The 12,336-nt window shown below is 44.3% G+C and overlaps 1 protein-coding gene across 6 annotated transcripts in view; it reads right to left on the bottom strand.

The window, feature by feature from the left end:
* FNDC3A (fibronectin type III domain containing 3A) overlaps positions 1-12,336 on the bottom strand; it is a 208,098-nt gene that overhangs the window by 61,311 nt on the left and 134,451 nt on the right. For all 6 annotated transcript variants that reach the window (XM_075919050.2, XM_075919051.2, XM_075919052.2 and 3 more), the window contains 3 exons: positions 10,046-10,203; positions 8,193-8,252; positions 3,573-3,711 (listed from right to left, as the gene is read on the bottom strand). In XM_075919050.2, coding sequence (XP_075775165.2) covers positions 3,573-3,711; positions 8,193-8,252; positions 10,046-10,203 — 357 coding nt within the window. The remainder of the gene's footprint in view (positions 1-3,572; positions 3,712-8,192; positions 8,253-10,045; positions 10,204-12,336) is intronic.

Genomic DNA, 12,336 nt, shown 5'->3' with positions numbered 1-12,336 from the left:
GGAAGCCCCAGCTTGAGAACCTCCTTCATTAAACAAGTCCCACACAGGTTTCTCCACACACATCAGGCCTATATCAACCTCATTCCCATTCTGGAGCATAACAGAGGCTGCAAAGGGTTAACAGCAGCAACCTTGGTAACTGCCACAGCATGAAATGAAAGACTCCTGTCTCCTGAAATACCATGAATGGAGCAGAGCCTGTTTCCGGCACAGAGTCTGGTGCTCTCAGCTGGGCAGGGGGATGAAGTGATTGCCTGCTCTGTGAATTCAATATGGTATTTGATGTCAAGTCATAACTGAAATAACTGCACAAATCATACTGCTAATTTGGGATGCTGCCTGAGTACTTTTGGGTAACGTAAATGCTGGGGAAGGAGGAGGGGGGGGAAGGGACTAGCAGGGATAAGGCTGCACTAACCACAGACGGGAGAGGGAAAGTGCCTCTGCCACCCTGAAGAAAACTAGCCATTCCCTGGGGAATTCAGCATGGAGAGCATGGGACTGAGATGGTTATTATATGGATAGCTATGTGCGTATGTTTGTACCATGGTGAGCTGTCTGTGAGATCGTCACAACCTGTGTTTTTATCAGCATCTCTCAAAAAAATAAGCTAATCTTCGCAAACTGCATATTTGCCTCTCTTCTACTCCCAGGACATGCCTATCCCTGTTTCACATGATTCCCGCTTTCCTTCCACTCCCAGTACTTACCTCACCTGCTCTTCATCATCTTCTTCCTCTTCCCTAAGAGGTTGGCTCCCCATCTAACACTTCCCAAAATCCATCTCCCTTTGGCTGACTCTCCTTCTCCATCTATTCTCCCCTCTTCCCATTCAAAGTTTCAGCAGAGCCAGTTTTCCAATGGAATTGATTTGGGCTTCTTTAACATTTGGTGCATGCTGGGAATATGGTGCATGCTGGGGTTTCTTTTTCCTGCAGTGGGGGTGGGTGGGCGACAGGCACAATGTACTCTGAACCTCCCCACAGCATGACAAACCGGGAACCCCTCCTGTCTCCTTTCATGGAGCCCCAGGAGAGAAAAGTAGTCTAGTGATCACAAAGCTGTGTCAGACCTGTTCACATTTCTCCAGCAGAGAGAAAGGCCACAGTAATGACCATGCAGAAAGAGTAAGGGCCTAGACAACCAGGTCTCAGCTGAGCTCCTTTGGGTGCTAGAAGACATACTGATCTCATAGAGAACTTTGTCATTTGCTAGAAGTGTCTTCTCCACCTGCCCCATTACCTTCAGATTACTTCTGTTCCCCTTCCCCATGCTTTAAGCTTCTCTGACTCCGGCTGCCTCTCACTCACTTCTCCCTCAGTTTTTGCTACTCCTCACGTTCCCCCTCCTCTCTTTGGACCCCTTTAATTTTCGCCCTTCCTGCTTCTGCTGCCTCTATCCATGCCTGATCACCCTTTTGCTGTTGTATCCTCCCACTCTTTGTTGTTCCCGCCATCAATTTGCCTCCTCCTGTTGCTACCACCTCTTGCCGCTGCCTCCTCCCCTCTTGACTACTTGGTGATCTCGTTCAGGAAGCTGGCTTGGTGATCAGGGGGCTAAACTGGGATATGATAGAGAGCTGGTTCAGCTGCTGTGACAAGTGGTGGCTCTTGCTAGCAAGAAGGTATTTTTACAAGTATGGTTCTCATAGCCTCAGGAGGAGAGGCGAGGCTTCTAGCATGGATTGCCCCTGTGCATTCAACAGGGCGTTCGAGGACGATTATAACCAATCGGCTAACCACCTGCCAAGGGGAGTGGGTGCTGTTGCCTGTGAACCTTGAGAAAGTGTACAGTTGGAGTTAGGCAATAGCCCAGACCACACATTACAGGGATTGTGGTCAAGTGAACTCCACCAGGCCCTTTGGCGCATCCACTCATACAGGCTTTTCCTTTGGGCCTCCAGCCTGGGAGACAGCTATCCTGCATGCTAGTGGGCACTGAGAGGGGAAATGCAAAGTCCTGCTTCCCACAAGCATTCAGGTGTTTTCTCCTTGGCCTGGTTGCTTGCTTAGCACCCCATACTCCCACCTCCAACCCCACACTCTGACCAACCTGAAGTCATAAAAAGGTTGTAGATCACTGGATTAGGGAGCTACCCTGGGTCTGATCTTTTTGTGAATAGTCTCATCAAATGCTTATGAATATTTGTTACTGTGGCAATTGCTTATTATGTAGGCATTTTAGACATTTTTAGAGCAACAAATGCCATTTGGCCTTTAGATTTAATAAAGGAATTTATAATTGAATTTCTGTTGTGTTTATTAATATAGAGTATTAAGTTGAACCTTTCTAATCTAGAACTCTCTCATTCAGAATGATTTCAGTTAGCCGAATGTCCATTTTTCATGGGTGTGACCAAGTCTCCTGCGGTCCCGATAAAGTTTGTTTGCAGCCACCAGTCCTAGTTCTCCATGTTCTGTGCTATTTTTAGCTCTAATTTACCTCTAAATGTCCTCTAACAACACAGTAAGCAGTGGAAATGTTGGTAATGCTGCTAGACAATATTGACCTCTCGTGTTCCAGAAAACTCTTTTGTTTGGAATTGGTCAGTTCCCAAGTGTTCTGGATTAGAGAAGTTCAACCTGTAGTAATAATTCCAACAAGAGCCGAACTACAGTTACAAAGAATTTCTTAGCATGATGGCTGACGATCTTGCCTATAATTTTTTTCACCACATAACAAAAGTAAAATGATCACTATACATTATGACAGCCTTAATTTGCTCTTTTTTTGATATTTGATATTTTGAGTCCTAAAAAATGAGCAAAGTCCATAGGACAGGAACTCTTTTTCACAAACTGACTTACTGCCTACAAAAATAAGTTATACAACTCTTTTTCTGTGAAAACAAAGAATCAACATAAACTAAATTAAACAAACAGAAGTCTTTGTAAAATACATTTTGTAACAAATTGATTTGACAAATATACTGTACAGATACTGAAGTTCAGACAGAAATGGTTACGAGTCTTAAGACTGTTTTAATAAACAAATATACTGTACATCAACAAGTTATTTTAAAAATAGTTCATGTTGTTGATTTTGAAATAATCTGCAAATGACGAGACAAGTTCTTATTTAAAAGCTGAAACTTAAACTTCACTTTTTACTTTAGCTAGATGTTCATTAAAATGATCAGCGGTGATTTAGTTAGCTATGCTGGCACTTAGGTATCAGAGTGTGAACTAGTCAACTGAGACGACCAGAGCAGTTTACATTTCTGTAAGCTATTGGTTTAGAATGTTTACAGTCTCACAAAAATAACAGTTTATACTTGAGTTGATGTTTAAGGTTCTTATGTCTTTTTTAAAAAAAACACAAAAGCTTACCTACGAAGCATTCATCTGATAACAAATAATTTACAATGTAAATAGTTGCTGATGATCGTGAAAAGACGAAAAACCCACAACACAAAAAATTAATACAGAAATAACCTCTGAAAACATCTTTTAGGGTTCACTCAAAACTGCACTACTTCTGAATATTATAATTCCACACTTATGGTTATATTGAGATTTGCACTTAAAGTAGGTATTACATCTCTTTCTGGGGTCATTTAAAATAAGTCTTACTTTCCATTGCAGAGTCAGAGAATTTTTGGTTCGATTAGTTATCCTTGGAGGATTTGGAGTATCAGGTTCACAACTCATTGTTGTAAAAAACTCAGCTTCTGAAGGGGTTCCCTTTATGTTGTTGCATTCAGCTTGGACTCTTGAGTAGTAAAAGAGATCATAAACATTTTGTTTCAGCATGTAAATATACAATTTCTGTACAACCTGAACAATATTTTGAGTAGACAATGTTAAAAAAACTAACATATTCCCCCCAAGTTACAGTTCAAAGTAATAATAAAAATGCAATATACTGCTTTGGATATAAATACATAGTATCTTCCAGCAGTCAACAGTTACCCTGCCTATAGCTAACTGTGGTTTCTCACATATATCTGCTTGTAGTGTACTAGATACTAGGGATGTAATAGTGTAGCCAGTTAAACGATTTATCAGTTAACGATATCAGCTACGTGCAATCCTCCTCCTCCCCGGCTCTACATTTAAAATATTTTAGGAGCTGGCGGGCAAGCATGATGGCTCAGTCCCGACTTGCGCCAGGTCCGATAACTACCCCTAACACAGCTCTGCATTTAAAGAGCTTGAGAGGTGGTGCGTAAGCATGTTGGGCTTGGTCCTGGCTTGCATCGCATCCGACAGCTACCCATGCTGCAAGCTGCAGCAGGGGTACTGTTAGGGTATGTCTACACTACAGCACTAATTCGAACTAACTTAATTCGAATTAGTTAATTCGAACTAAGCTAATTCGAATTATTGCATCTAGACCTAAAAACTAATTCGAATTAGTGTTTTGCTAATTCGAAATAGCATATCCACATTGAGTGGACCCTGAACCGAGGTTAAGGATGGCCGGAACGAGTGCCGGCAGGGCATCAAGTTAGGACTTAAGAGCATGGGGCTGCTGCCTCAGGCTAGCGGAGGGCTGTGCTTAAAGGGACCCAACCCCCACCCCGGACAGACAGTTCTCAGGGTTCCCCGCTTGCTTGTCTACCTCGATGCGGGACAGCAAAGCAGTCCTGACTTGGAGTGCTCTGAGTGCCCTCACTCGGCACATCACAGCACTCGGCCATCAGCCTGGCTGCACTTGCCGGAGGCTGCCATCCAGGGAGGGGGGGGGGGGTCAATCGGGGGGCTGCAGGAGAGCTTCCACCCCGAGGAGCCTGCAGAGCCACCCCAGTCCTCCTCATCGGGGGCTCATGCCCCATTCCTCTCTCACCTCCTTCCACTCCCCCCCCTGTTTTGTTAAATAGAGTTTCTATTTTTGAACACACATGTCCTTTATTTTTTACATTAGGGAGGGGTGATTAACCTCTGGGGAGACTGGGAAAAGGAGGTGGGAGGGGGAAGAGAGAGGGTGGAAGAGGGGAGGGGGAAAACGTGGGAGGAGAGAGCTGGAAGGGGGGAAGCCAGGGGAAGAAGGAAGAGGGGAAGTATAAAACTATGGTACGCCATATCTTCAGTACTGTGTACAGATGTGGTCTCCTCACCTCAAAAAAGATATTTTGGCCTTGGAAAGGGTTCAGAAAAGGGCAACTACAATGATTAGGGGTTTGGAACAGGTCCCATATGAAGAGAGGCTAAAGAGACTGGGACTTTTCAGCTTAGAAGAGAGAAGACTGAGGGGGGATATGATAGAGGTCTATAAAATCATGAGTGGTGTGAAGAGGGTGAATAAAGAAAAGTTCTTCATTGGTTCCCATAATAGAAGGACTAGAGGACACCAAATGAAATGAATGGACAGCAGGTTTAAAACTAATAAGCGAAAGTTCTTCTTCACAAAGCAAATAGTCAACCTGTGGAACTCCTTGCCACAGGAGGTTGTGAAGGCTAGAACCATAAGAGAGTTTAAAGAGAAGTTAGATAAATTCATGGAGGTTGGGTCCATGGAGTGCTATTAGCCAGGGGGTAGGAACAGTGTTTCTGGCCTCTGTTTGTGGAAGACTGGAGATGGATGGCAAGAGACAAATCGCTTGGTCATTGTCCATCCCCTTCGGGGGTACCTGGTGCTGGCCACTGTCGGCAGACAGGCTACTGGGCTAGATGGACCCAGTCTGACCCAGTACGGCCATTCTTATGTTCTAAGTTCAGGGCCGGGGGTCTCACTGGACCAACTTGATTTTCATGCAAACCTGATCCTGGGTTCGCATGCGGCCTTTGGTGGCCAGGCTGGCAGCTATCCTGCCCTAGACGGCCGCATTCCTGTGCCTAGTGCGGAGGTTGTGGACGTTGGAGGCCTCCCCCCAAACCTTGATGAGGTCCATGATCTCCACACTAGACCAGGCGGGCGCCCGCCTCTTGAGGCCACGGGCAGGCTTCTGGGAGCCACCAGCCTGGTCCTGGGAAGAGGCGGAGGGCTGGGTGGCAGCAGGTGGCTGGCTCATGCCGTGCCAGGTGCAGGGTCTGCTGGCTGGGTGCTGAAAGGCTTGCACCTGGCACGAGCACCGTAGCCAGACCTTAAAGGGCTCCGGGGCCGGGAGGGGGGCAGACGAGTTTCCCTGGTTGTGCCCAGAATGGCCACCAGGGCAAGCTGGGAAGGGCTAGCCTCCAACTAGTTCGAATTAAGTGGCTACACAGCCCTTAATTCAAACTACTTAATTCGAACTAGGCGTTAGTCCTCGTAGAATGAGGTTTACCTAGTTTGAATTAAGCACTCCGCTAGTTCAAATTAAGTTTGAACTAGTGGTTTGCATGTATAGACGCTATGAAAGTTAATTCGAACTAATGGCTGTTAGTTCGAATTAACTGTGTAGTGTAGACATACCCTTAGACTCGGCGCGAGTCAGGACTGAGCAACGTGTTTGCACACCAGCTCTCAAACTCTTTAAATGCAGAGTAAGGATTTTAAGAGGAATGTAATTGGCTAATTATATAGTCAATACAATTTGTATCAACTACATGATTAACTGATAAGGGAAGGCACTCTGTCCTGGCTTGCTCTAGGTCCAGGAGCGAGCCCTACTACGGCTCTGCATTTTAAATGTCATAATAGCCGGGTGGCTCTTACTAGAGTTGGGACCCCCTGTGGATAATAGCTGCTGCCACCAAGCAACTCCTGCCCGTAGTCACGGACAGGGGCTGCTCTGCGGGATGTGGAGGAGACTCTGCTCATGGTGAGCCTGGGCTGGCTGTGGGCTGAAGCTGCTTCATGGCAGCCTGCCCTGACATCTCACCCTGTGCTGATGCCTCTGATAGAGGCAGCAGCATGAGGCGGGCAGGTGGCATCACAAAGACGGTGCTAGGGGGAACTGGCTTTTAAGCTGACTCCCCTTAGCCCCGTCTCCTGCTTCCTCTCCTGTTTGCTGCCTCTGATATTGAGGCAGCAAGGGGCAGGGTGGGAAAATGTGAATAGTTGACTACTCGGCTAATTGCTTACATCCCGAATGCACAGCTGCTTATTTGTTAATTGTGTACCTGACAAACATTTGTCAGCTACACGAGTACCAGATTACATGCTTCCTAATGTTCCTACTGGATACCACTATGAGATAACTATGGGTAAAGGTAGATTTTTAACAGTGACCAATGTATATAAAAAAATGATCTAAAGGTAAAAGAGTACAAAAATATTGAAATTTATCAACCTCCATATTTTTGTTTCAGATAATAGTACATTGCAGTAAATTACAACACTGCTAAAAGCCAATATTTAAAAAAAGAGAGAGATATTATGAGATGTATTGATGCTTAGAATATCAGATACATGAAAGAATTTAAGCAACTTCCACCAATTTTCACAATTTGTGCAAAACCAGGAAGAAAAAACATAACATATCACAACTTCAAGTTTGGTCTTTACCACTTACCTGCATTCATTAGAGAAAAACCTAAAAACCTTTGTGGCTTAAGGACTTCATGTTTCATACTTAGGCCAAAATTTTCATGCCTAGATGTTAGGCACTTGAATACATATTTATTCAACTAAATGTGTATTCTCCACAACCTTTTGTTAGTCTGAAGTCTCATTAGCATCTAACTTAGAAATGAGAGAGAGAGAGAGAGAGCATGGAATCTTCTTCCCCATCATTTGCTATTTCTTCCATGGGCCATGAATTGTGTAGCAGTTCTTGCGGGCCTGAAGAATTATAGTGAACTAGGGACCTTTGTAACAGTGCACAATTGGTCAGATTCTCTTGTCTATTATCACACTGAGTAAATTGCACAAAGTGGCCTTGAAATGTCCAGAAATAGCCAGTGGATTACCCCTTCTTTAGGTGAACTCTCCATTGGTAGAAACTTGGCAGAAATGGCTCCATCAACCACCTGTGCCAACCCTGCCATAATAGGAAGGAAGGGATAGTTTCAGGGATGTTCTGGTGGGATGAAGTGAGAAGGAGGGAGCATGGTATAGTGGGAACCACAATTGGCTTCCAGAATCTACAAGTTTGGACCTGAGGAAGTAAGAGTTCACTACTCTTAATTTGTGAGTATGAATGTGTCAGCCCTACTTAGTTCATAAACTATAGTGATCATCAGGGAAAGAGCAGAATGTCTAATAGCAGAGACTGAAGATCTCAAAGTCAGTTACTGTGTTCATATTGTTATACATACTAATTATAATCAAATGCAGAAGTTTACTTTACAAATTTCCATTGCATTTAATAGATATAAAAGGGTACTTACCTTGCATGGTAATCGGTTGCTGGCCTGAGATCATTTATGGTAATACTAGTTTTTTCTCCACTGGAAAGAAGTACAATTTTATTTAAAATATTGTCTCAGAATAACAAATTAAAGATGGAAATAACCTAATCAATCCACTGCACAGTGAGGATTGCTCTGCATTATTTGCTACAGATTTGTTGCTGCAGTATGTTTAGCGGTGCTTTATTAAAGATGTATCTATCTTTTGGTTTCCAGTTCTTTTGTATAAAAAAAGGTTGTCCTCCATTTTGGTTACCCAACATGTAAAATATCATTTGACTCCCATCCCTAGGTCTACACTACATGATGGGTAATCCTTTAAAATGCTAAACATATATATACACACCGTATTTTAGCGAATATAACCCACGGGTATACTCGGGTGCGGGGTATACAACTTTTTTTTACTCACCTGGTGGTGAGCGGCGCACTCCCCCGCTGCGCAGCCACCAGCCTCCAGGTGGGGGAGCACTCATCCCCCGGTTCCTGCGCAGGAGCGCTCCCCCTACCCCTTCCTGCGGCTGCGCTGGAACCAGGAGGGGTGAGTGCTCCCCCGTCCAGAGGGTGGCAAATTCCCTCTTCCCCCAACCCACAGAAGCCTCCCCTCCCCCACACAGTTTGAAAAAAAAAGTATTGTATACCCCGCGGGTTATATTCGTGCGCGGGGTATACAAGATTTTCTTTACTCAAACTGCAAAAACCGTAGGGTATATTCGGGTGCAGATTATTCTCATGTGCGGGGTTTATTCGCTAAAAGATGGTAATTTATAAACACTGATTTTCACACCTCTCTGAGGTAGATAAAACAATTACTTAAAATAGTAACTGATTTTTCAAGAGAGCTGCCACTGTATATTCACATTTGTGGAAATACCAGCACACTTGGAGTAGTTCTTATTGGGCTGAATGAGCCCCAATTACTTCATTTCATACTAATTCTCACACCACTGTACATTCAGAACTGAGACTTTAAAAGCGCTGTGTAGCCCTAGTAACAATCCTTCCATTAAACCCATAAATCCTATGAGCAAAGAAGTTGGAAGAAGAGGGGATAGGGGCAGGTGGAGTAGAGAGGCAACACACTTGAATAACCACAATTATTATGGTACATAACTTTTTGCAATTTTAAGGAGGACTGTATATTTCTACTATTGAGAAGCAAGCAAGAAGTGCAGCCCACAGAAGATGTCCATTAGCCTGGTTGGTCTAGATTTTAGATTACATTGTAGAGGTTCATCTACTCTCCCTTTGTTTTAGGGAAAGAAGAATCTAGGACTCTGTTGGCGAGGCTTAAGTTTTGCTTACATTATACGGTTTCCAGGATATTGTATTCTGGAAGTAATAAAAGGTATAAAAGACTGTCATGGGGTCCCAGAACCTTGGAAAAGTACCTTTGTAAAGGTAATAGCAGTAGTGCAAACTGAAGTAAGTAAATAGAACTTTAGATCTGATCTTGTATCGTTTCAGATATCTCACCTTCCACTACAGCCAACTAAACTACAGTCAGGGGAAGATGAAGGCATTATGTTCCTTAAAGCACGGGTTCTCAAATTTTGTGATACCGTGATGTCCCTCTAAGTTGCTCGTGACCCCTATGGGGGGTTGGGACCCACAGTTTGAGAAATGTGGCCTTAAAGGATCATGTCTTTAAATAGTAAATTATTGGGAAATAAAGCAGTTTCATCTGACTGATTAAAACAATTTGCCTCAAAAGTGAAGTTGTGGAAGACTTCTTATTATTTCAGCCTGTAGATAGAATGCAGTTTTTAAAATAGGTTTTTATGTACGAAGTTCAAGGCATCAGTAATCGAATAAAGATAACAAATACCTACGTATATACAGTTTTGTATTTTCCATCTTTTCCAGTGTTTGAAATCAGAACTTCATAATCATATACATCCGGCACATTATTCTTATCAGTGTCCCCATTGATGGCACTGGATGGATGGGACCAAGCAAGTACTACCGTCCGTGCCTGAATGTCTGATATCTACAGAAACATAACATTTAAGAACGGTCATATAACTTATAACTAAATAGTATGAATAAAACAGAATAGAAAGTGTGACCGTTTCAGAATATTTGTACAATTACAACAATTCATTGGTTAGGCTACAAGTGGCATCAAACTATGCATTTGAGAATAAAAGGAATGGCACAATCACTTCCATCCTCAGACACAAAAATGTTTGCAACCAAAGAACATAGATAAGTAACCAGAGCCACCTAGTGGTAAAATACAAGTGAACAGTTTGAATACATTTATTTTTCGCTCTTGTATATAAATTCTGGGAATACCTTTTTTTTTTTTAAATTTAAAAAGTCACTTACGTGCATTATTTCTAAATGCTACTTTGAGAGCTCTTTGCACAGTGGTTCCCAACTGCCGGGCTGCGGTGGCTGTCAGAGCTCAAGCTGGCTGTTCCCAGCGACTCACCTCTGATAGCTGAGGCGCAGGTAGCAGCAGCAGGAGGCAGAGCAGGAGGCACATTCCTTCCTCTTCCATGCTTGGGAAGATACACTTCATGCTGCCTATGGATGCTCCCCCGCCTGCGTGGCCTCTTTTGCCAGTGGAGGCAGGAGGAGGCAACTCCCCAGGGCTCCACTTCCCCCTCCGCACCACACCAGCGCAGCTGCTTTTGCTAGCGGCAGCACTGGGGCTGAAGCAGCGGCAGGAGGAGTGCCTCCCTCCCTTCTCCCCACCTTGTAATGGGAGCCGGCTGGGGCTCCACGCTCTGCTCCCCCACCCATGGGGATACAAGATGCACCTGGAAAGGGAGGGGCCACAAAGGAGGACCATTCTCCATGCCCACACAGCAGTAACAATCACGCTCCATAGAGGGGGCAGCCTTGCCCTGGTGAGTGTGGGGGTGGGGAGCATGGTGGGGTCACGGGACAAGATGGTGTTGGCATGGGCAGTAGGGGGTCAGAGGTAAAGGGTCAAAGGCCATGGGACATAGGAATGGGGGTCAAAGAGTGTTAGGAACCGGGGGGAATGGGGATGGGTTATGGCTAGGTGGACTGGTAACATTTTATTTACATATTCATTTTATTTACACAATGAACAGGCAAATAAATTGTTACCAGTCCGCCAAATGTTTGTGAATTGGTTTGCCGGTCTGTGGCATAAACCACTGTCTTAGCATCACAGCTTAAGTCTACATTTATGGCTGTATGGCAAGTACATACACTGCATGTCTCCTGCTGCCTCTCACCCTCCACAGGTGTAAACAGAAGTGTAGATGGTGAGGCACTGTTTAGGTGGGTAAAGATATATCCAGAACCTTAAGATATATACTCTACATGGCTGTTTATATGCCCAAGCACTGCCTTCCATGTCTAAACTGGAAAAGGCTCCAGCAGTGGGACAAGGCTGGGGAAGGCAGAGGAGAAAGTCTCCGGCAGTTCCCTGCTTCTGGAGCCTTTCCCCACCACTGGGAGCTGCTAGAGCAGGGGTTGGCAAGCTTTTCAAACCAAAGAGCCAAACTACATCAAAATTCAGAACAAGTGGTCAACAAGAGCCATATAAAAATGTATATTTCCAGTCATGCAAATGGACAACTTAATATTATTGATAATTGACCTAATGATTAATAATAGTATAAATGATACACTGTACTCTCAGACTTTATTTAATGGGACTTCTGCTGCTGCATCTTTTCGCACATTTCTTTGAAGTTTACATCATAATTGGTCAAATCGAGCTTCATGCTTGCATTCAGGCTGTCTCCTGTCAATCTTATGGCAGGAGGCTTGGGGTGTGGGAGTCTGGGTTGGCGGTACGAGGCAGGAGATTTGAGTGTATGATGGACTCAGGGCACAAGATTAGAGTGTGGGGGAGTGCAGGAGTGTTATGGCAGGAGACTGGGAATGTTGGGGTGCAGGAGTCTGGGCTGGGAGTATGAATGTCTCAGGGCAAGGTGTTCAGGTGTGTGATGGGCTCAGGGTTAGCGTGGAGGTGTGTGTGCAGGAATGTCATGATGCTGCAGCCAGATGGGGCCTGGGCTCCAAATGGGAGCTTGTTGGCCAGGCTTCATTAAATAAAGTAAAATATTATGTCAACACAAAAGGTTTCAACGTGGTCTTTATTTATGATAGGAGTGGGGAACCTTTTTTGGTTTGG

Source organism: Pelodiscus sinensis, chromosome 1, assembly GCF_052426305.1.
Source record: "Pelodiscus sinensis isolate ZL-2025 chromosome 1, ASM5242630v1, whole genome shotgun sequence".
Lineage (NCBI taxonomy): Eukaryota > Metazoa > Chordata > Testudines > Trionychidae > Pelodiscus > Pelodiscus sinensis.
This window is presented reverse-complemented; position numbering and strand designations above follow the sequence as displayed.